The sequence below is a fragment of the Peromyscus leucopus genome, chromosome 8b, assembly GCF_004664715.2.
Source record: "Peromyscus leucopus breed LL Stock chromosome 8b, UCI_PerLeu_2.1, whole genome shotgun sequence".
Lineage (NCBI taxonomy): Eukaryota > Metazoa > Chordata > Mammalia > Rodentia > Cricetidae > Peromyscus > Peromyscus leucopus.
In genome coordinates, this window is record NC_051086.1 from 68,709,827 (window position 1) to 68,734,390 (window position 24,564).

Here is a 24,564-nt window from a genome sequence, read left to right on the forward strand (position 1 = left end):
TTGCGTCAAAAAAAAAATATGTCTTCCTATTGTGTTTTTTCCCCTTTGAGACATGGTCTCACATGAGCTAAGCAAGCTCAGTATGTAGCCAAGGGATGACCTTGAACTCCATGTGCTCCTCTTCCTCAATGTTTGGACTACAGGAATGTTCACCAAGCTTTGCTGCTAAATTTTTTTTAAAGGATTTATTTATTTATTATGTAATTTTACAGTGTTCTGCCTGCATGCATGCCTGCAGGAAGAGGGCACCAGATCTCATTATAGATGGTTGTGAGCCACCATGTGGTTGCTGGAAATTGAACTCAGGACCTCTGGAAGAACAGCCAGTGTTCTTAACTTCTGAGCCATCTCTCCAGCCTACTTCTAAATTATTTAAACAAAGCTTTATTTCAGGGCTGGGGCAGGAACCTAGACCCCAGCACATGTTACTTAAGTGTGCTGCCACTGAGGGTCACATGTAGACAATGCCAGCTGAGAAATCACAATCCCCCAGTTTTTACCTGCCAAGTGCTGAGATTACAGGCCTGTACCCCTACACCCGGCTCTGAGATGGGGGCTCCTCACTGTGTTGCCTGGGCTGTTTTCAGATCCTGGGCTTCTGTGTTCCCCTTATCTCAGCTGCCAAGTTAGAAATTAAATAGTTTTTGTTTAACTTCTTAGAAAAGGAAAAGAGAGAGAGAGAGAGAGAGAGAGAGAGAGAGAGAGAGAGAGAGAGAGAGAGAGAGAAAACTTTTCACCAAGGAAAAACAATAAACTTAGCCAGGCCTGTAATTCTGTAATTTTAGCCCTTTGAAGGACGATGCAGGAGGATCGCTGTGAGTTGAAGGCCAGCCTGAGCTATATAGTGAGTTCTAGTGTAGCCTATACTACAGTGAAACTCTCTTAAAAATCCAAAATACAGCCGGGCAGTGGTGGCTCACACCTTTAATTCCAGCACTTGTGGGGGGGGGGTAGGTAGAGGTTCTCTGTGAGGCCAGACTGGTCTACAGAGCAAGTTCCAGGATAGCCAGGGCTACATAGAGAAACTCTGTCACAAAAACCAAAAAAAAAAAAAGAAAAAAAAAGAAAAAAAAAAAAAAAAAAAAAAAAAAAAAAAAAAAAAAAAGAAAAGAAAAAAGCTAAAAAACAAGTAAGTAGCCTGGTCTGGTCTACATAGCACCATCTAGGCCAGCCAGAACTACATAGTGAATCCTGTCTTAAAAAAGAAACAAAACCACAGTAAATTCAAGAGTAGGACACACACACACACACACACACACACACACACACACACACACACGAAAGAAAAAAAAAAAAAGGAAAAAGGCCATGTGTGTAAGTCAAGGTATCTGAAGAGAGAAGGCACGGATATTCTTTCCCTATTAACGACTCAACCCATCTATCTGTAGAGAACACAACAGATTGATTTTCCCTGGCTAATTAGGGTGTGGCGGTAGCAGTTCTGACTTGTGTTTCCCATTTGTTTATCTTCACATACAGTGTGTTTATAGTCACATACAGTGAGTGTGTTTATTGTCACATACAGTGAGTGTGCTTATCCTCACATACAGTGAGTGTGTTTACAGTCACATACAGTGAGTGTGTTTATCCTCACATACAGTGAGTGTGCTTATCCTCACATACAATGAGTGTGTTTACAGTCACATACAGTGAGTGTGTTTACAGTCACATACAGTGAGTGTGTTTATCCTCACATAGAGTGAGTGTGTTTATCCTCACATACAGTGAGTGTGTTTACAGTCACATACAGTGTGTTTACAGTCACATACAGTGAGTGTGTTTATCCTCACATACAGTGAGTGTGTTTACAGTCACATACAGTGAGTGTTTACAGTCACATACAGTGAGTGTTTACAGTCACATACAGTGAATGTGTTTACAGTCACATACAGTGTGTTTACAGTCGCATACAGTGAGTGTGTTTACAGTCACATACAGTGTGTTTACAGTTACATACAGTGTGTTTATCCTCACATACAGTGAGTGTGTTTACAGTCACATACAATGAGTGTGTCTACAGTCACATACAGTGAGTGTGTTTATCCTCACATACAGTGTGTTTACAGTCACATACAGTGTGTTTATCTGTAGATGTAACCAATCGTCTTATTAAAATAAGAAACACAGAGACAATGTAAAAGAGAAAGCAGAGAGGTCAGAGCTCAGAGATAAAATCTTACCTCCTGCAGTGCTCCTAACTTCCCCGAGAGAGAGCTACTTCCTGTTTGTCTGTGTTTAAATAGTCTTCCTGTTCTGCCTTCTCATTGGTTGTAAACCCAACCACATGACTGCCTCATCACTGCCTGTAAGTACCGCCCTCCAGGTCTTAAAGGCATATGTCTCCAATACTGGCTGTATCCCTGAACACAAAGAAATCTACCTAGCTCTTCTAACCACCACGCTCTTGCTATGGCTCTAATAGCTCTGACCCCAGGGCAACTTTATTTATTAACATAAAATTAAAATTACATTTCAGTACAAATAAAATATCACCATATTTATCCTCACATACAGTGAGTGTGTTTACAGTCACATACAGTGTGTTTATAGTCACATACAGTGTGTTTACAGTCACATACAGTGAGTGTGTTCATCCTCACGTTCAGTGAGTGTGTTTACAGTCACAGTGAGTGAAGCAGCAGTAGTCCGATTAGGCTGATTATTTGTTAAACACTGAGTTGCAGACACAGCAGGGCTACAGTAGAGGCAGATTTACAGATTAACCTCTTGAGACACATTTATCTCATTTATCTGGCCATCGTTAATACGCAGGTCTCTACTCGATGAACTATAGACTTATGGGAAGAAACAATAGCAAATTGGCTGTCCTGAAACTCAATATGTAGAATAGGCTGGTCTTGAACTCACAGAGACCAACCTCTGCTTCCCAAGTCCTGTGACACCATGCCTAGCTCTGATTAGATTTTTTTCCTCCCTGGAGCTGAGGACCGAACCCAGGGCCTTGCACTTGCATAGGCAAGCGCTCTACCACTGAGCTAAATCCCCAACCCCTAGATTTTTTTTTTTTTTTTAAGATTTATTTATTATGCCAGGCAGTGGTGGAGTACACATTTAATCCCAGCACCCAGGAGGCAGAGGCAGGCAGATCTCTGTGAGTTCAAGGCCAGCCTGGTCTATAGGGTGAGTTCCAACACAGCCAGAGCTATTACACAGAGCAACCCTGACTTGAAAAAAAAAAAAAAAAAAGATGTATTTACTTTTATTTTCTGTGCATTGGTGTTCTGCCTGCATGTATGTCTGTGTGAGGGTGCCAGATCCCTTGGAACTGGAGTTACAGACAGTTGTGAGCTGCCATGTGGGTGCTGGGAATTGAACTTGGGTTCTCTGGAAGAATACCCAGTGCTCTTAACCGAAGAGCCATCTCTCTAGCCCCCAATTAAATTCTTATACTAAAATTGATTCTTAAAGTACATGTTTAAGAAAAGAAGTGTATGTTTGACAATTTTGGACTCTTAATAGTTAAGAACTGTTGTACTAAGAGGCCATTAAAAGTAAGATATGACTTCAAAACCAACAAATCAGGCTGGGCCTGCTTCTGCCTTCCGAGTGAGTCACCTCTACCCAGACTTTTTTTCCTTTTTCACTGTAATGAGGAACAGTTTCTGATCCTCCTGCCTCTATCTTCCAAGTGCTGGGATACAACTGTACACTACCACATCTAGTTTATGAGGTGCTGGGGATCAAGCCTGGGGCTTCATTTGTGTTAGACTTCCGACTAAGACACATCCCTATCCCAAAGATTAGGAAGAGAAGAGAATGGGGCTGGAGTATTAATCAGCAGTTAAGGCTCTTCCAGAGTTCCATGCCAAGCACCCACCTGGAGGCTCATAACTCCAGTCTCAGGGGATCCAATGTCCTCTTTTGGCTTCTTTTGGTACCAGGCACACACATGGTGCACAGAAATACCAAGACACTCATACGCATAAAATAAGTAAATTTTAAAAATTAAAGACTTGAAAAGTTAAAAAAAAAATTAAAAAAAGAAAGGTAGGCCAGGCAGTGGTGATGCATGCCTTTAATCCCAGCACTTGGGAGGCAGAGGCAGGTGGATCTCTGTGAGTTCCAGGACAGCCTAGTCTACAAAGCAAGTTCCAGAAGGACATCCAGGGCTACACAGAGAAACTTTGTCTTGAAAAACCAAAAAGAAAAAAAAAAAAAAAAAAAAGAAAAAAAAAGAAAAAAGCAAGCCATGGGGAACAAGCCAGTAAGCAGTGCTACTCAGTATGGTCTGTTTTAGCTCAGCCCTTCAGGTTCCTGCCTGGCCATTTCCTCCCCAGGTTGGTTGCAGTCAGTGTCTGGATAGGGAAGTTGACTCAAACATTTCCAGATGAGGCCGAGATAAAGTGGGATCGTTGGCAGTAGGAGTTGAAACCTTTGGGTTGACTGGGGAAGAGTGAGATGTGGATGAAAACCCCAGAAGTGGAGTTCAGTACAGAGATAATGGATGGCCTGGAGCCCGTGGCCTGAGACTGGGAGGAAGTGTTGAGAGGCGTGGTGGAATTGTCTTTCCGTATTCTCTTGGGGCAAAGGCAGACCAACAAAGGTGGAAATCTACAAGGAGGAAAATAGGCTGTTGTCTCTTGCAGGTCTTGTGGGATGGAAGTTGCTGGGGCATCCCTGCTAGTATCTTATTTAGCATTTTAAAAATTCAGCTATGAAATGTGGCCTATACACTTCTGCTTATTATTATAATTGTTAGGTTTTGATAATGTTATGATCACCTGTGAAAACAAGATGAGAAATGGCGGTAACAGAGTACTCCAGAAGCAGAGGCAGGAGGAGCTCTGTGAGTTCTGCAAATCAGTTCCAGGACAGCCCAGGCAGACAGGTGGATCTCTTGTGAGTTCGAGGCCAGTCTGGTTTACAGAGCAAGTCCTAGGACAGCCAGGCCTACACCGAGAAACCCTGTCTCGCAAAACCAGTAAAAAGGGGGAGAAAGAAAAGGAAAAAAAGATTAAAAAATGCTAAGGCAAAGTTATTTCAGAATGCTGTTTCAGGGGACTAGAGAGATGGCTCATCAGTGAAGATTCTCCACTGCCTTTTGCGAAGGACTGGAGTTTGGAGTACCCACGTAGGTGGTTCACAGCCACCGCTAACTCCAGTTTTAGGAGGATCAGAGCCTCTGGCCTCCATATTCACGTGCACAGAGCGATACACATATAATGAAAATGAAATAAATCTTGAGTAAAAATGAAAATAAATCTTTAAAAAAAGTGTTTTGATAAGTACAGGGATTGTTGCAACACCATGTCGCACAGAAAGGACGGTGTAAGGATTTTTTTTTTTGTATTTGTACTTCTTGTGCTGCAGTATATAAATTTCCACCACTCCTTTGTTACTGTTCCACGTGAAATCTCAAAGGCTGTACAGAAAAAGATTATATAGGAAGTCAACTTTAAATTGATCCCTTCCCCCCCCCCAAAAAAAAAAGTACGGTACTGAGAAAACACTAAAATGCTCACTTGGGGGCTTATTTTAATTCCGTGGAAATAAAGTACCAGTGTTTTGTTGCTCAGACTGTGCACTACCGGGCGAACAGAGGGAAATAACCGTGTCCTTAGGGCATGGAGATCTTGTTTTTCTGTAGGCTCTTTTTCCAAATAATAACTTAGATACTGCAGTGGTAGCTGTATTCGGGACTAGTCTGAAAAAGTATTAACAAGGCTGGAAAGAGGAAAAATACGCAAAAATGTTTTTTAAAAAGCGCTGGACAGAACTGTTAGGAATTAAATTCGCCGATAGGTCTCTGACACAACCGTACTGTGAACAACCGGACTGCGCAACTGGCGGTGGAAAATTCCAAGTTTTCCTAACTAAACCGGACAGCCTCCCGTAACTCCCAGCCTGACCCGGCCCACCCAAGCCAGTTCAGGCGTGCTTCCCTCGTCCAGCGCACTGACCAACGGCCTTTGAAGGGCATTTTCGCGCCATTTCGCTCGAAGGAGTGGAAGGTTAAGTCCACCCTAGCTCTCGGCAGATTTCCCACAATCGCGGGAGGCCGGAGCCTGCAAAAGCTTGCTCTGGGAGGGCCAAAAGGGTAAAAGCCTGAAGCCTCACCCCAGGGATCTAAGTAGGGGGAAAAAAAGGTGACAGGTTAAGGCGTTTGCGACTTAGAAACTGCGGAAGCCCCCCAGGGCGCAGAAGCCCCAGGCTGGGGAAAACAAACCCGGCTCTGCGCGGGCTGGCGCAGGAGGCGGGCGGAGCGAGAGCAGCGGTTGCAAAGAGACGCGGGGGCGGGAGGGGAGGGCGCGGTGGGGGGGGGGGGAGAGCGAGCTCGCTCCCCTCGACTCCTGATTGGCCCGTCCCGGCGAACCGAGTGACGTCACAGGAGGTTTAGAGAACGCCTGATTTGTGCGGTGGGCGCGGGCGGGCGGGGAGCGAGTGCAGTGCGCAGGCGCAGCTGCTCGGCTCCTCTCGCCGGCGACTCGACCGGCCCAGCTCTCGCGGACAAGTCCCGACATCGCGCGCCCCCCCCCTCCACCTCGGGGACCGCCCCCTCCTCGCTCTCGGCGTCGTCGAAGATAAACAATAGTTGGCCGGCGAGTGTGTCTCCCGCCTCCGAATTCTGCGGGCTGCGTGGGAACGGAGGGATCCCCGGCAGCCGGCCATGGCGGGGCTGTACTCGCTGGGAGTGAGCGTCTTCTCTGACCAGGGCGGGAGGAAGTACATGGAGGACGTAACTCAGATTGTGGTGGAGCCCGAGCCGACTGCCGAGGAAAAGCCGGCGCCGGTACCGCGGCGGGCGCTCGGGCAGCCGGCGAGCCCCGCTCTTGCCGCCGGCGGGCCATCGGGAAAAGGCCCGGCGGCGGCCCGCGACCCTACCCTGGACGCCGCGGCCTCGCCCCCCGCTGGCCGCTGCTGTCGCCGCCGCTCCTCGGTGGCCTTCTTCGCCGTGTGCGACGGGCACGGCGGGCGGGAGGCGGCACAGTTTGCCCGGGAGCACTTGTGGGGTTTTATCAAGAAACAGAAGGGCTTCACCTCGTCCGAGCCCGCCAAGGTGTGCGCTGCCATCCGCAAAGGCTTCCTCGCATGTCACCTCGCCATGTGGAAGAAACTGGGTAAGTTCCCGGGTTTGTGCGGCGCCCGCCTCTTTTTTTTTTTTTTCTTTTTTTTTCTGGGCTTTTTATAGCATCAGCACCGCGTGGGCCTCTCCCCTGGTACTAAGCGCGCTATCTATCAAGTGACGCTGTCCACTAAGGGATGCGTGTGAAGACTGTCAGGGTTGGAGTTCTGGGCACACCGAGTGGCCTCGGGAAGCTAGGATGGCTTGTTTCCCAGCAACCGTTTCTTGCTTTTATCTCCTCCCTCCCACGATCAGGGGCAACAGTCCCCGCTCCCTTCGATAATTCGCTTGGGTGGCAGCAAGCTCAGAAGTGTTTGAAAGCCGGCGCCGGATTCTAACCAAAATATAAATTGAAGGATCGTTTCTATGTGGGCCAGGTGAAGGAAGCCGGAGGTGGTAAGAACTGGAGCGTTCCCTTAGCATCTGTCATAATTTTGTTCTTGATGGGCTTGTCCCTCTTGGTTGCCTCCTACCGGTCATGTCACTTCTTCGTATTGACTCGGATGGCTCCGCGTAAACCAGTTGAGAAGGGCTGGTCTGTACATAGGCAACATACTTTTTGGAAGCGATTTCTGTTGTGATCGTGTTTTAGGGTCGTAACCCTTGAGTTGCTTATGAAAAAGGCATGCAACGAATTAAACATTAAATTGGCCTCGATATGTGTTAACTTCTTGGTGTGTATATGTATATATGTGTGTGTGAGATGATAGTCACCTTAGCTGATTGCATTCAAACAGTTTCCAAAAGTTTATAGTAAAAAGCACTCAGGTAAACTCCCATCTAAGTAGCTTTTGGTAACAGGTGACCCTATTCCCTAAATTTCGGTGTAATTGTAGTTTCAACCAAATTTTGAATGTTTGTAAGGCAGACAATACTTATATGTATAGCGCAAATGACACAGGATTGTGGTTGCTTACTTATTGCTGTGGATATATGGTGCATATCTTTTTTACAGAAAAGAATTAATGCTCCTGCCACTAAAAACCCTTTGTTTATAGTGGTGTAAGAAAATCCGCTCTATTTTCATTAAAGAAACAGAGACATAGGGAAAGCTGTTACAGATTTGTAAAATACACAGTATTTTTAGAAAGGCATTGTCATAGAGTGTAGACTAGCTGGTTTCAAAGTCTGTTTTCCATCTGTTGGGCTTTTTGCCAAGTATTTGATTGACTCAGAAACCAGCCACTAAGTTTTTTTGGAGGCGGTTCCCAGCCAATCCCTAGGGCCCCTGTGATGGATTTATTTTGTTTTCGTGTGGGCAGAGTAGAGCTGAAAGCACTGTAGTTTGTTCTAGAAATACATTATATTATTGGCTGGAGAGAAATTAAAAGTGGATAGTGAGACAAACAAAACGAAGAGTAGACACAAAGAATTATTATAGAGTCCATTGATTTCACAGTACACTTGGGGCGCATGAATTTGTGGTATGCTTTTAACTCTAAGAATCAAAAGCTTTTAATATATGAACTTCAGCCAGGTGTGGTGGTGCACACTTTTAATCCCAGTACTTGAGTGGCAGAGGTAGGCCAGCCTCAGAGTTCGAGGCCAGCTTGGTCTACTCTATGTAGAGAGTTTCAGGACAGCCAGGATTTGTAGACAGACCATCTCTAAAAGAAGATGAAAGATTCATATTGAAGAAAAAGATTCATATTGGAGTGTGGTGGCTGGTGATGGTAATCCCAGCACCTGGGTGGCAGACCAAGGAGGATCAGTGTAAGGTCAGGACCAGGGCAACAAAGTAGACTATCTCAAAGAAAAAGGTTGTCCTTTAGATTTGCTGATGTTGAATTGAATGCAGGGCTTCTCACATAAGCACAATCTCTGTCTTTGTGATCCCCGAGTGTCCCTTTAGTAAAGCAGAGGCCATTTATCATGCACTAGCCTGCTATTCTTGAAAGAAAACTCACTTTGTTTTGAAGACAGTATATATCAAATGACCAAGCCTTCTATTTTCTGATAGGACCTTACCTGTCACACACCCCACGGGCCTTAGTCTTCCTTTCTTAGACTTTGGGGTGCTGGGATCTCAGGCATATACCACCACAATTGAGCCTATTCATCTTTCCTTTTCTTTTTTCTCCTGAGCCATGGTTTCATAGTTCAGGGAAGTCTCTTGAATTTGCTGCATGTGAATTTCTGATCCTCCTGCCTTCCTTTTTCAAGCGTTGGGATTACAGCTGTGTGCCAGCTACCACATACCCAGGCTGCCTTTGAAGTTTATGTCCATGTGTGGCTGAGAGGAAAACCTTTGGTATCAGGCTGCTGTGGTTTCGTTTTGTTTTTTTGAGACAGGGTTTCTCCGTGTAGTTTTGGGTGCCTGTCCTGGATCTCGCTCTGTAGACCAGGCTGGCCTGGAACTCACAGAGATCTGCCTGGCTCTGCCTCCCGAGTGCTGGGATTAAAGGTGTGCACTGCCTGGCTGTTTTTGTTTTTTTGTTTTTAAAGATGATCTCTTACCGAGGCTCTCATTAAGTAGGCTAAGCTGTCTGGCCAGTGACCCTAGGTACCATTTCTATCTCCCTAGGGCTGGGATCAGAAGCCCTTAACATACCCGGCTTTGTATGTGGGTTCTGCAAACACTTTACCAGCTGAGCTGTTTTCCCAGCCCCTTGATTGTGAAATTTTAGTCTTATTGCTTCAGGCTCTTGAGTGCTAAATTTACAGGTATGCCCTACTAAGCCTTCCCCCAACCCCAACTGTAAGTGTGTAGCTGTGAAGAATACAGTGAGAACTAGCTACTTTGAGGCTCTGTCGTGACCACCGCCAAGGCACTCAGAGTTTTACCAAGCATTGCTTTTGCACCACCAGTGCCTGAATAAGCACAGCCCAGAGGACAAAAGAGCTCTTAGAATAATGATGAGGAACTGCTCTGAAGATTCTGTCGACCACTGAGAGACCAGCGTGTCTGAATGTCTGCCTCTTGCTGAATCTTGAGGTTTTATCTGCAAAGCTCATTGCCTTACATGCAGCTAAGACTCCTCGGGTTGCCCATTTAGCACGGGAAGTAAAGCAGCTGCTCAGCAGTCACTTGAAGTTAGTTGAATTTCTGTCCAGTATAAAAATGAAGTAAATTGGCTTCTTTACATTTTTTAATAAACACGTTGATCAACTTGTTACTCTAATTATTATGTGTGGGGCGTGGGTGTAGGTCATAGGACAGACAATTCGTAGGAATGGGTTCTTGTTCCTCTGTGAGTCCTGAAGATAAAGTTCAGGTTGTCAGGGGTTGGAAGAAAGCACCTTTACCTTTGTAACAGGCTTACTCACCCTGCTGGGGAGTAAAGCATGGGAGGTGCTAGCAGCCGCCGCCTAGGCTGTTCAGGACCAGTCCTGGCCTTCACATGCATGTGAACACATATGCCTGTGCATTGCTCATTTGAATGTATATATACACTTGGACATACGGAACTAATTGTGCCTTGGGCATCGAGTTGACTCAGTGGATAGAGGCACTTGTTGGAAAACCTGATTACCTGAGTTTGATCCCTAGAGACACACTTGGTGGAATTAGAGGACTGACTCAGGCTGTCTTCAGACCTCCTGTAAGCCATGACTTACATCCCTCCCTGCCCACAAAACAAACAGACAGACAAACAACAAATAGAAACGTATGCCTTCATGGCTTTGGATGCCATAAGTTGGAAATTAAGGAGTCATGAGAGTGGGTTCCTTATAGAGAATCTGGTGTCTGCTCACCTGGTGGCTGCCAGCGGTCCTTTGCCTTTCTTGGCTTGAAGGTGGATACATCTCTGTATCTCAGCCTCTTGTTTTTGTATTTCCTTCTTTGCTTGTCTTCTCTTCTCTCTTGGGAGGACACTGGTTCTTGAATTAGTGCTCACTCTAATCCAGGATGATCTCTTTTTAAGATTCTTAACCTGCTTACATCTGCAAAGACCCCTTGCCAAATAATGCCATAGTCACAGGTTTCAGGGGGATAACAATCCACTAAAAGCATATTTTTGTCATTTCATATACCTTCCCCCAAAAATACTTAATTCCAAAGGAGAAAGGTAACAGTGGGAAACCTGACAAACACCTCTTTTTTTTTTTTTTTTTGGTTTTCCGAGACAGGGTTTCTCTGTGTAGCTTTGCGCCTTTCCTGGAACTCACTTGGTAGCCCAGGCTGGCCTCGAACTCACAGAGATCCGCCTGGCTCTGCCTCCCGAGTGCTGGGATTAAAGGCGTGCGCCACCACCGCCCGGCAACAAACACCTCTTAAATGATTAAACACAGCAGTAGTTTAAATTTTTCTAAATGAATTTATTTTTTAGATGAGGTCTCACTATAATGGGTGGATGTGGTGGTGGTGGTGGTGGTGGTGCATGCCTGTAATCCCAGCACAAGGGTCACTGCAAGTTGGGAGCCAGCTTGGGGTACACAGTGACAGCCTGTCTCAAAATGAAATGAAATAAACAATTATCCAGTCTTAAGTATTTTGTTATAGTAACAGAAACCAGTTTAAGATTGATAGGCTGTAGTGGCACACGTCTTTAATCTCAGCACTTGGGATTAAAGGCAGGCGGATCTCTGTGAGTTTGAGGCCAGCCTGGGCTACAGAGCAGGTTCCAGGACAGTCAGGGCTATACAGAGAAACCCTGTCTCAAAAAACAAACAAACAAAAAGATTGATGATGAGGAATGAGAATCCTGTTTGTAGGAATTAGGTACTACAGTATTTACTTGCTCTTAGTTCAAGAAAATAGGTTGACTTTTTTTTTTTTTTCCTGCCAGAACAGAAAGGAATATACAAAACTGAAGAAACAGATCTCAGAAAGGTCAGAAGCCTGAGGACTTGCCCAGATTCATGGGCAGTTTTGTTAGGGTCCTTTTGCTGTGATAGGCTATATTTATTTAAATAAAGAACATGAATCAGAAGTTGCAGCCTCATTTCATTTTCTTCCTTCCTTCCTTTTTTTTTTTTAAATATTTATTTATTTATTTAGAAGAGGGCATCAGATCTCATAACAGATGGTTGTGAGCCACCATATGGGTGCTGGGAATTGAACTCAGGACCTCCGAAAGAGCAGCCAGTGTTCTTAACCTCTGAGCCATCTCTCCAGCCCTGGTTTCATTTTCTAATCATCATTTGACTTATAAAAAATTGTGTCATTTTTCAAGCCTTCTCAGACGTTTATTATTTATTTTTTGAGACAAGCAGTTGGGCTGTCCAGGAATTCACTGTATATCCCAGGCTATCATTGAACTCACATGTCAGTTGATCTTCCTGTCTCAGACTCCCAAGTGCTGGGGTTATAGACTTGGGCTGCCATGCTTGGCTATCTCTCAGATTGTTGCAATGAGTACACTTTATATAGGAATATATGTGATCATCAGCTCTGTTCCTTTTGTGTTTTACTATCTGCACCAGTCTCTCTGATTTTCAGAGACTTGTGATAATTGCTTTCAGTACATTCCTGGAGAAGAGTATTGCCATCATGTCCCAAAGTCCTATATATGGTCTGTCCTCCCCTTAATAGGCTTCCTAGTGTGGCAAGAGTGAGGAGGATATTCTTGGCTTGTTTTGAATCCGAGCTTCTCTTACTTGTGCTCTGACCTTGCGTAAGACTATTGTGCCAGGTGCCCTTATCTGTAAGGTGGGGCTGACGACAGGCTGCCCATCCCCTAAGAGTTAAATGAGTATATTGCTAACTGATACATACCCCCGGTTTCAGAATTAGCACGAAGTACAAATACGGTTTTTGCTTATTTGTAACTTTTTTCTTTATTAAAAATTTTCCCTTCTCTCCCTCCCTTTCATCCATCCCATGTAGCACAGACTCTTTGAACTTCTGATTCTCCTGCCTCTACCTGCCAAGAGCTGGGATCATAGGTGTGTGCCACCACTCCAAGCTCAAAAACTTGAATTTTCTTTCTTTTTCTTTTTTTAAAGAAGACTGAGTCTTAGCTGAGTAAGGTGGTTTCGGAATGTAATCCCAGAGCTCCAGACACTGAGACAGGATTGTTATGAGTTCAGGGCTGGTTTGAGCTGCATAGCCAACTAGTGCTATATAATGAAATCCTATCTCAAAAACCCCAAAACATGGGGCTAGAAAGATGGTTCCACAGTTAGGAGCACTCACTTAACTTCAGTGAGTGAGTTTGGTGAGGACCTGGAACCACTTGGTGGCTCACTTGGTAGCCTATAACTTCAGTTCCAGGGGTCCAGTGCTCTCTCCTGGTCTGCTCAGACACCAGACATACATGTGATTCACAGACATACACATGCAATTAAAAGAAGGAACTTTAGAAAACAAAGACCAGAGGTTGTTCATCTGCCTAGGATGCACGAGACCTTGGGTTCACTATCCAGCCCCACCAAAACAAACACAAATATTAAAAAAAAAAAGTAAGAAGAGAGCCATCGAATCTTACCTGGTATAGGGTAAGAGTGAAATCTCAGTGCCTAGGGAGGTTGAGGCAAGAGGATTTGATGGTTGCTCCCAGTCTGGGTAATAAACCAAAACAACAGCAACAACAACCCCAAAACTGGCCTGTTGTTGTGATGTACGAACTGAAGGGTCAGTTCTCTGCAGGTGTACACACGTGATCAACACAGCATAACCCAACCTTGAACTCGGGGACTCCTGGAATTCCCTGCCGTAGCCACCCATATAGGTGTGAAGCTAGAAAATGTTCTCTGTTTATCCTGGGTCTATTGCAGTTGTGCATAACCCATAGTCCTATTGTATTGTAATTAAACTCAGAATTACAACTGAGACAAACATTGTAACACGGTAAAGGTGGCATTTCAAGTGAATTTCATTACTTGTAGTCCACTGCAGAATATCTATTTGCTTTTGACTACATTCATGGGGTTCTTTTACATTCATTTGTGTATTTATTTTGTGTATGTGTGTGGATTCATATGGAGTTCAGAGGGCAGTTTGTGGGAATTGGTTCTCTCTGTTACGTGGGTGCCTTTGCTCACTGAGCCATCTTTGTAAATCCCCCCCCCCTTTTTTTTGGAGACATGGTCTCTTTACTCAGCCTTGCTGTCCTGGTACTTACTATGTAGATCAGAGATCTGCCTTTGCCTTCCAGATTAAAGGCACACAATGCTATGCTATGCTCTCTTTTCTCTCTCTCTCCCTCCCTTCTTTCTTCCTCTCTCCTTTCTTTCTTTCTTTCTTTCTTTCTTTCTTTCTTTCTTTCTTTCTTTCTTTCTTTCTTTCTTTCTTTCTTTCTTTCTTTCTCTCTCTCTCTTTTTCTCCCTCCCTCCCTCCTCTCTCTCTCTCTCTCTCTCTCTCTCTTTCTTTCTTTTTTTGTTTTTTCGAGACAGGGTTTCTCTGTGTAGCTTTGCGCCTTTACTGGGACTCACTCTGTAGCCCAGGCTGGCCTCGAACTCACAGAGATCCGCCTGGCTCTGCCTCCTGAGTGCTGGGATTAAAGGCATGTGCCACCATTGCCTGGCTAAATTTTCTTTTTTTGATCAGAGCTTATTTAGCCCAGGCTGCCTTGATCCTCCTCCGATCTCCTAAGTGCTGATATTACAGATATATACCATCATGTCAGGTTCAGAAATGTGATTTAAGTAATATTGTGGTTTTGAATGTTCTCTTATTTGCCCTCCACTCCAATACCATTTTATTTTAGGTGAGTTAGTACATGATTCAATTACTTGTATGTCTTAATAAATTTTTGTTTTTCTGAATTTGTGTTTTGTTGTTGTTTGCTTGGTACTTTTGAGGGTCTTACTGTGTAGCCCTGGCTAGCTTAAAACTACTTGGTACTACATGTGTGCCACTGAATATCAACTGAATGTTAGATGTTGACTGAATGTCAGTGGTGAATAAATATACTGTCCAATTAGGGAAGAGAACATTGGCTGTGTTGTAGATGTTCCTGTATGTCCATTCTGGTCTTGTGTGTTTGTGTGTGTTGCTGGGTATTGAATATAGAAGTTAGTGCATTTTAGGTAAACTTTCCTCTTTCCTTTCTTGAGATGGTCTCACGAAGTTGCCCAAGCTTGCCTTGAACTGCATCTGTTGCACAAGCAAGCCTTGAACTGTTGACCTTTCTGCTTTGGCTTCCCCAGTAGTTGGGATTACAGTTTTCTGCCACTGTGGCTTCAGATTTCTATCTCCTTCCAAATCACTCCTTTACAACTTGAGTTCTGTGCTGCTGGTTTATTTTTCTTAGTAGTTTCACCAAGTCTGTTGAGTGCAATATATTTGCAGAAACTCACGAGTATACCTTCTTTTACCTCATGCCTTTATTAGATTCTTACGCATTGTGTACAGTCCGGAGGACATTAGGATTGATGTCTATTTTTAGCCTTCATGAACAGTGTTGCTTTGGCCATTTGTTTCTATTCTTTGTATTTCGCAGTAACATGTGGTGTATTCCTAGGGGGTGGTTGAAGAGGATGCCTGACTCCACCTCTCTCACAATACCCAAATGTTTCTGCAGTGTGCCCGCTTACGTTCATACTTTCTCCGTAGTTAGAGCTCATGTTGCTCAGCATTTCTAACCACATTCCCTATGTCATATTTTAAGCAGTTTGGTACTCGTGCAGTGGTATCTTGTGGTTTTTTAATTATTATTTACCAGATGACGGAAAAAAAAATTGAATACCTTTGCATGTTTTTTGTCTTGAGTTTTCTCTTTGGTTCAAGGCCTATTTAGGCATATTGTACATTTTTTCTTTAGGTGGCCTGTCTGACTGATTTGAGTTGTAGGAACATTTTATATAGCTTCTTCTATTCTGTGAAGTACCTTTTCATTCTGTTCCCGGTAATTTAACTTCCTGGTAGTTTACTGTCCTTGTGGGTACACGGGGAGGCCAGAAGAAGTGTTGGATTCCATAGGCCTGGAGTTCCGGTGTAGGTGCTGGGATCCAACTCCAGTCCTCAAGATTGAGCAGCAGGTGCTCTTCACTGCTGAGCCTTGGTACCACCTGTTGTCTCCAGCCTTTGCTGTTGTCTCTTGAACTTTTCTGGGATGCAGTAAAGAGGGAAACCAGTGTATTTCTCCTCTTACTGTTTTTTTCTTATTAGATGAGTGCATTCTGCAGGCATCCTTTGTATAGTTCTGTTGGCTCAGACTTACAGGCATCCTTCATGTTTGCTTGTGACCTTTTCCTGTGCTTCATGTCTGCTATGGGGTTATTTTTATAGTCTGTCCTTTCAATAGAGTTTTGGTGGGCACATCATGTGAGCGAGTGATTCAGTCTGCCATCATGGATTTACAGTTACAGTTTAGTATTACAGAATTGTTGACTGCCACTGAATTTAATTAGACACTATATGGTTTGGAATTGATCTGAGAGTTCTGTTACTTAATATTGAGTTATCTTAAGCAAGCTTCTTAACCATTCAAAGTATTGCTTTTTTTCATTTGTAAGAGGAAATAATTTATGTCTCACAAGTTCACTGTAAGCATTACTTGAAGCAATATGTGCAAGCTTCTTGGTACAGAGCCTTGTACATGGTATTCAGTAAATGCTGTTAGGTGGTGGGGAGATGGTTCAGCAGCCAAGCCTGTGCTGCTCTTGCGGAGGACTTGGCTTCAGTTCCCAGCACCCGCCTCAGGTGACCAACAACTGCCTGTAGCTCCAGCTCCAGGGAATCTGATGGCCTCTTCTGGCCTGTTTCGGCTCTTCACACATGGTACATGTAATAGTCAGTCACATACACACATGCACGCACACACACAAATGAGAATATGGAAGGCAGAGGCAGGCAGGTCTCTGAGTTCAAGATTAGGGTACCCTGGTCTACATATCAAGTTCCAAGCCAGCCAGGGCTATATAGTGAGACCCTGTTTCAAATATCTAACTAACTAAATAAAATTAAACTTGTTAAAATTTGAGTATTTAAAAGTTGTTTAAAAAAAACAAATAGCTATTTCTGGGAAGATATAATGTGCTAAGTTTTGATGAAATGGTATCATAACTATAACATAGAGTTGGGGTTATTGTTAGTGGTAGAGTACCTGAATGGCATGTAGGAGGCCTTGGGTTTGATTCCTAACAAAGAAAGCAATCAAAACTAACATATCCTTAGCCGGGCGTTGGTGGCGCACGCCTTTAATCCCAGCACTCGGGAGGCAGAGCCAGGCGGATCTCTGTGAGTTCGAGGCCAGCCTGGGCTACCAAGGAAAGGCGCAAAGCTACACAGAGAAACCCTGTCTCGGAAAACCAAAAAAAAAACAAAACAAACAAACAAACAAAAAAAACTAACATATCCTTGCTTCTCCATGTAGTTAAGACTGAAAGTTTCATGGAAGTAGAAAATCTGCCCTGTGATTTATTTCTCTCAATATTGGTTTATGGTTTTATTATCGTTATTTATAAATCTTTGGATTAGAGGATTAATTTAAATCCTCAAGTAGTGTGCTGGTTGGTTTTATGTCAACTTGACACAAGCTAGAATCATTTTTGAAGAGGGAACCTTCAGCTGAGAAAATGCTCCCATCAGATTGGTTTGTGGGTAAGCCTGTGGTGCGTTTTCTTGATTGGTGATTGATGTGGAAGGACCTAGTTCACTGGAGGCAGTGCCGCCCCTGGGTTGGTGATCCTGGGTTCTGTAAGAAGGCAGGCTGAGAAAGCTGCGAGGAGCAAGCCAGTAAGTCCTCTTCCGTGCTCTCTGCCATTAGTTCCTGCCCTGACTTCCTGCCCTGACTTTGATAATGGAGTATGATATGGAAGTGTAAGATGAAATAAACCTTTCTTTCCAGTCAAAGTTGGTTTTGGTCATGGCGTTTTACCACAGAACCAGAAACCATACCTTAGACAAGTAGATCCTGAGCTTTTCCTCTCTCTCCCCTCCCTTTCTTTCATTCATTCTGTACTAGGAGTTGAATCTAGGACCTTGAGAATACTAGGCAGGTGATCTGCACTGAGCTACATGTCCAGCTCATGATGTTTTTCTGAAAACCTTTTTGTTGTGCAAATTCAAGTGTTAACATGCTAATTCAGTATATGTTGCTTGTTACATTCTAATAACTGTGCTTATGTATATACCTGGAGAAGTAAAATATAAAATATTTTCTTTCTTATTACAGCAGAATGGCCAAAGACTATGACAGGTCTTCCCAGCACATCCGGGACAACTGCCAGTGTGGTTATCATACGGGGCATGAAGATGTATGTAGCTCATGTAGGTGACTCTGGGGTGGTCCTTGGAATTCAGGATGACCCAAAGGATGATTTTGTCAGAGCTGTGGAGGTGACACAAGACCATAAGCCAGAACTTCCCAAGGAAAGAGAAAGAATCGAAGGACTTGGTGGGAGGTAATCATTTGTTTGTCTGTCTTATTTTGGCTTTGTTTAGCCAGCTGTGTACACTGTCTTTGTCTTTCTGCCTCTCCCTCACCATTCTTACTTACTTGAGACAAGGTTTTGTTATGTAGGCCAGCCTGGCATGTAACCCACTGTGTAGCCCAGCCTGGCTTCCAGTTTGTGATCCTCTGCTTTAGTCTCCTCAATGCTGGGATTATACACATATCCTTCTCCTGGCTCCCTCTCTCTTCTTTTGAGACAGAATCTTATGTAGCTGAGCCTGACCTGGAACTCCTAATCTTCCTGCTTCAATATTGACATATAACATTCAGAATCTGCAGAGCACAACAGCTAGTCTATGCCATGTGCCTTGCAGATAATATTTTTATAGTTTATCATAATCCTGGATTTTTAAAAAAAGGGCTGTCCTTTTAAAGTCACCTGGGGCTTATACCATAAATACAGTGACAGGAATGGCATTGTTTTCCATTTTTGCAGGTCTCCGCAGTGTTTAGTAGGTGACAGTCTCATATCTTCTGTCTTTACTCTGTCATGGAATGTTAGCTTGGTTGCAATAGCTGGACACACATACTCTCTCTAACTTAATTTTTGTTCGAGACACTTATGTATACCAGATTGGCCTCAGACTCACAGAGCTCCTCCTACTTCTGCCTTCCAAGTCCTGGGATTAAAATCATATGCCACCAAGCCCAGGAGAGAGTAACTTTATTAGCTGGAAAGTAGCTTTATTATCCATCACCAGCCACAAGGGTGTGTGCCTGTAAGTGAGGGTGTGTGCCTGTAAGTTTGAGGCCGTCTTGGGCCCTATAGCAAGTTACAGGCTAGTCTGAGCTTTGTAATAAGGATACTTTCCCAAAAAACAAAATAAATACCATCTATGCTCTCTCTGCCTATTCAGTCTTCATTCTCTTACCCTTGGCAACCACTGACCTGTTCACTGTTATAATTTTGCTTTTTCCAAACTGCTATATGGTTAGAACTTATAGAAGCCCCCCCCCCCAAGCTTTTGTAGTACATGAATTCATCATTTAACTACTTATTCCTGGGTTTCTATGGCATAGCCAGTCATTCCTCTGCTGAAAAACTACCTGTAGACACATGGCCTTCTCACCATGATGGAAACAGTTAACCTTTTACACCTGCTCAGAAAGCTTTGGCATTTCCTGAGGAATTGCCAGACCATATTTTGAGAGACACTTTGCTAATGTGTATATGGCTTCATTTTTTAGATTTTAGTCTTAAACTGGAATTTCAAAAATCTAAGCAATGTAGTGGAAGCACTAGCCAGTAACTAGTTGGACAATTACACACCTCTTATTGACCTCTTACATTTTTATTTTGTGGAAAGATGGCCTTGAGTTTATCATCTCCTTATGCTTTTTCTGGATAAGATAAACAAATGTCAGCTCTGTGGTAGGGCGGCCTTGCTTATTGTAAAATGACCCTAGAATGAAGCTTCATCTGGCTAGAGACTGCATAGACTATACCTTCTATTTGCAAACACAGTCTCTGTGCAGTTTAACTTGTGTACAGACCAGATAATTATGGTCTTTATTATATTTATTTTATATGTATGTGTGCATATGTGCAGGTGTCCATGGAGTCCCAAAGAAAGCATTGGATCCCCTAGATCTGGAGTTAGAGGTGATGTGAGCCTCCCGTGAGTGAGACTGCTGGAACTGAACTTGGGTCCTCTGTAAGAGCAGTAAGTGCTCTGCACTGCTGAACCAGCACTCTAGCCCTGTAGTTAAAGTCTTGTTAGAAGCTGCTGATTTCTGGGACACCTGCAACTTTCCAGACTGTTGGGTATTGGGGCTCATGTCTGCTATCCCAGAATTCTAGAGGGTAAAGCAGGATTGCCATGAGTTAATGGCCAGCCTAAGTTACATACTAAATTTTAGGTGGGCCTGAATTAGAGTGAGATCCTGTCTCAAACAAATAAACAAAACCCTCATTCATCTAAAGTTGACTGTGTGGCCTTGTTTATTGAAAACTTAGGGTTGGGGATTTAGCTCAGTGGTAGAGCGCTTGCCAAGCAAGCACAAGGCCCTGGGTTCGATCCTCAGCTCAAAAAAAAAAGAAAAGAAAACTTAGCTGTTTAGCCAGGTGTGGAGGCATGTGCCTGTAAACCCCCCCCCACCCCCATTTGGAGCAGAGGCAGAGGCAGGGAGACTGCCACAGGTTGGAGGCCAACCTTGTCTGCAAAGCAGGTTCCTGAGCAGCCGAAGCCACACAGCAATCCCAAGTCAAAAAAGCTCTTGAGCTGTCATCTTTGTGACTAGATTCCTGGGAATCCTAAGGATTGCTTTCAAGGTTTCCTTTGTCCTTGAAATTGCTGTCTTAGATGCTTACAATCTTGTGGGAGACCAGCTCCCATATTTATTTACTCCAGGGACTCTTGAGGAGTGAGGGATAAGAGATTTAGATGGAAATATAGAGGGGAGGGGAGAGAGACAGTTAGAAACACAGGATAGCCTCAGGAGGGCCTGGGTCAAAACCCACCAGCCCCTTCAGTCTCTACTGAAGGGCTTTTAGAGGAACGCCAAGGGGTAGAGCAAAAGACCTCCCCCAGCACAGCCAAGCTTAGACCATCCTAGGCACCTGGTGACCCTGCACATGGTCCAGCCATCCCCTAATGAAGTGCTGTTGTGTAAGCAAGCTCAGATCTCACTAGGAAGCCTTTGTGGGCTCCCACACAATCTTAAATGAATCTGCCTTCAGGCTATAGTCTTATTTAATCCTACCAGAGATAGTTGTACATATACTTGAGTCTTTTTCCATGGTGTGTGTTTTGTCTTTCATTTACTAGTACTATGATATCTTGTGTGTGTGTGTGTGTGTGTGTGTGTGTGTGTGTGAGAGAGAGAGAGAGAGAGAGAGAGAGAGAGAGAGAGAGACAGAGAGAGAGAGAGAGAGAGAGAGAGAGAGAGAGAGAGAGAGAGAGAGACATGCATGCTAAGCAAGCACTTTACTGCTGGGTTGTATCCCCAGCCCACTCACTCACTCACTCACTCATTCATTATTTATTTATTTATGCACTCATGTATGTATGTACTTATTTATTTTTGAGACAAGATCTTACCATGTAGCTCTGGCTGTCCTGGAACTTATTATGTTAGCCTCAATTTCATAGAAATCTTATTGGTTGGGATTAAAGGCACATGCCACCACACCTGGCCCTAAAATCTTTTAAATTGATGCATTATTATATTTTTTGTCATTTCTGGAGGTCAGACCCAGGTCCTTCCACATGTTAGGCAGACTCTCTGCCACTGATTTGAGTCACTAGTTTCTCTGGTTGGTTGGTTGGTTTTCTGAGACAGGGTTTCTCTGTGTAGCCCTGGCTGTCCTGGGACTCACAGGCATGTCACTAGTCAGTCAGCCAGTCAGTCTCTCTCTCTCTCTCTCTCTCTCTCTCTCTCTCTCTCTCTCTCTCTCTCTCAGATTTATTTATTTATTATGTATACAGTGTTCTGCCTGCATGTACCCCTGCAGGCCAGGAGAGGGTGTCAGATCTTATTACAGATGGCTGTGAGCCACCATGTGGTTGCTGGGAATTGAACTCAGGACCTCTGGAAGAGGAGCCAGTGCTCTTAACCTCTGAGCCATCTCTCCAGCCACACTAGTCTCTTACTATACATTTTTAGTATTGGTGGCCTGATACCTTCTTAGTTTTTTCTTTTTTTTTTTTTTTTGTGAAAATACTTTTCTAGATTGTTTTATATTTATTTATTTTTAATAATTTATGAAGTTTTATTTTATGTGCATTGGTGTGAAGGTGTCAGATCCCTTGGAACTGGAATTACAGATAATTGTGAGCTGCCATGTGGGTGCTGGGAATTGAACCCGGGTCCTCTGGAAGAGCAGCCAGTGCTCTTAACTGATGAACCATCTCTCCAGCTCCTATTTTATTTATTTTTTAACTTGAATTTTTAAAGTTAAAATTTTTTTTCATTTTTTTAATAGCACTTAAAAAGAATTTATAGTTTTTGCCTTTTAACTTAAAAAATACCATCTGGACAGTTGGACACCTGCTTTTTGCCATTTGGGAGCAGGTGTCTTTTTGCAGCAATGGAGCTGTTTTCTGGTAAGTTATTTCCTGTCTTCCCGCTGTCCCGACCTAGGCGACTGGCCAGCACTCTTGTTTTGCAGCCTTCTGTTGCTGCGCAGTCGGCTCTCTGCATGTCAGCCTGGTCCTCTCCTCTCGCCTTTTAATACAGAGCAGCAGCAGCAGCAGCAGCAGGCCGAGCACTGAGAGCAGTGTCTTGTAACGTTGCTTTGGTTTTAGACTTTTTTTCTTAAACAGTACCACTATTTGTTTTTCAAAGACCATACTATCCTTGCTGATGAAATTTCTAGAGAACTCCTAATATATTTGTGTTGGAGACAGCTACTGGAATTACTTCCAATCGGAGGCTCACCTTGTCATTTATAGTCTTTTAGAAAGAACACTTGGGTTTTAAGATGGCTCGAAGACAGAATGCTGGCCTCCATTCTCTTTGTATTTCTCCTGTTTGATGTTCCTGTGAATGTCCAGTTCACAGTGTTCTCCCCGTTTGAGTGTCAGCATTGAAGAAGCATGAGAAACAGCTGCCTTTGGTCTTCTTACTCTCCTTGTCTTTAGAAATGAAAGTTGGACTTCTTCTCCAAAAGGGTGGAGAATGAAGGACTTTGTGGAATTCTGATCTATATTGACATTTACAGCTCTATGTTGATATTTCTGGTTCTTCTGTTCTTCTTTCAGTCTTTAACTGTGCTGTCCTCATATCAATGGTGACCGCTGGTCACATGTGACTGCTTAAGTTTAATCAAAATTAAACTACAAAATGAGTTCCTGTTTCCTACTTAGAGTGTTTTCTAGCATTGTGGTTAGTGTAGGACAGGACAGAATGAACATTTCCCACTGTTGCTCAGATCTCTTGGCTTGACCTTTTTTTTTTTTTTTTTTTTTTTTTGCTTGTCCTCTTTAGGTGAACCTGTCTTCTAATTTCTTTCTCCCTTTTAATCTTGTGTGGGATTGTGTGTGTCATGAAAAGTGTGGAGGGCAGAGGACAATTAGGATGTTGGTTCCTGCCTTTGAGACAGGGTTTCTTTCCTGTTATTTCTGCTGAATACACCATGCCAGGTGACCAGAAAGCTTCCAAGAATTCTCCTATCGCTATCTCCTAGCTCCCTGTAGGAGTGCTGGCATTTTAGACCTCCCTGTGTCTGTGTCTGGCAAATTTCACATGGGTTCTGGAGATCTGGGTTTAGGTTGACAGGCTCGCACAGTGAGTACAGAGCTTCAGTGTACTCCGCTGTCACCACTACTGCATCCTGCTTGCTTGATCAGTTGGGTTTTGTTTGTTTGTTTGTTTATTTTTTTTCTATTAACAGCTTGGTACAGTACAAATTCTTATCCTAATAGTGAAATGTTTCACTGAGGCTTGAGTAAAACCAAAACTTATTATAAGCCACAGTCATCCTAGGGTCCCCCCTGCTATGTCGCCTCCCTGGTTCTGTGGGTTGCAGTCTGATTGTCCTTTGCTTTATATCTAGAATCCACTTATGAGTGAGTACATACCGTGTTTGTTCTAATGGGTTTAGGTTACCTCACTCAGGATATTTTCAAGTTCCATCCATTTGCCTGCAAATTTCATGCTGTCATTGTTTTTCTCTGCTGAGTAGTACTCCATTGTGTATATGTACCACATTTTCTTTTTTTTTTTTTTTTTTTTTTGGTTTTGAAGTACCACATTTTCTTAATCCATTCTTCAGTTGACATGCATCTAGGTTGTTTCCAGAAATGGAAGAAAAAATATTTTTTACACCATTTATTATATATACAGTGCTCTGTCTGCATGTATGTCTGCAGGCCAGAAGAGAGCACCAGATTTCATTATAGATGGTTGTGAGCCATCATGTAGTTGTTGGGAATTGAACTAAGGATCTCTGGAAGAGCAGCCATTTGCTCTTAACCTCTGAGCCATCTCTCCATCCCTGTTTGTTTGATTTTTAGAGACAGAGTTTCTCTAACAGTCCTGGCTGTCCTGGAACTCCCTTAGTAGACCAGGCTGGCCTTGAACTCACAGAGATCTTCTTACCTCTTCCTCCTGAGTGCTGAGATTAAAGGTGTGCACCTTGGGAATGGAAATCAGGTGGCCAGGCTTGGTGGCAAGCACTTTTACCCCCAGAGCCATCTTGCTGGCCCCTCCCCTCAATTTTATTTGGAGGTGGGTTCTCATTATATTGTTTAGGTA

At 43.7% G+C, this 24,564-nt stretch overlaps 1 protein-coding gene across 1 annotated transcript in view; it reads left to right on the top strand.

The window, feature by feature from the left end:
* The first annotated feature begins 6,409 nt into the window (after positions 1-6,409).
* The window catches only part of Ppm1d (protein phosphatase, Mg2+/Mn2+ dependent 1D), a 37,921-nt gene continuing 19,766 nt past the window's right edge, over positions 6,410-24,564 (top strand). Inside the window, exons 1-2 of the mRNA XM_028878300.2 lie at positions 6,410-7,079; positions 18,088-18,316. Of these exons, the coding sequence (XP_028734133.1) occupies positions 6,629-7,079; positions 18,088-18,316 (680 nt within the window). The 5' untranslated portion in view covers positions 6,410-6,628. The remainder of the gene's footprint in view (positions 7,080-18,087; positions 18,317-24,564) is intronic.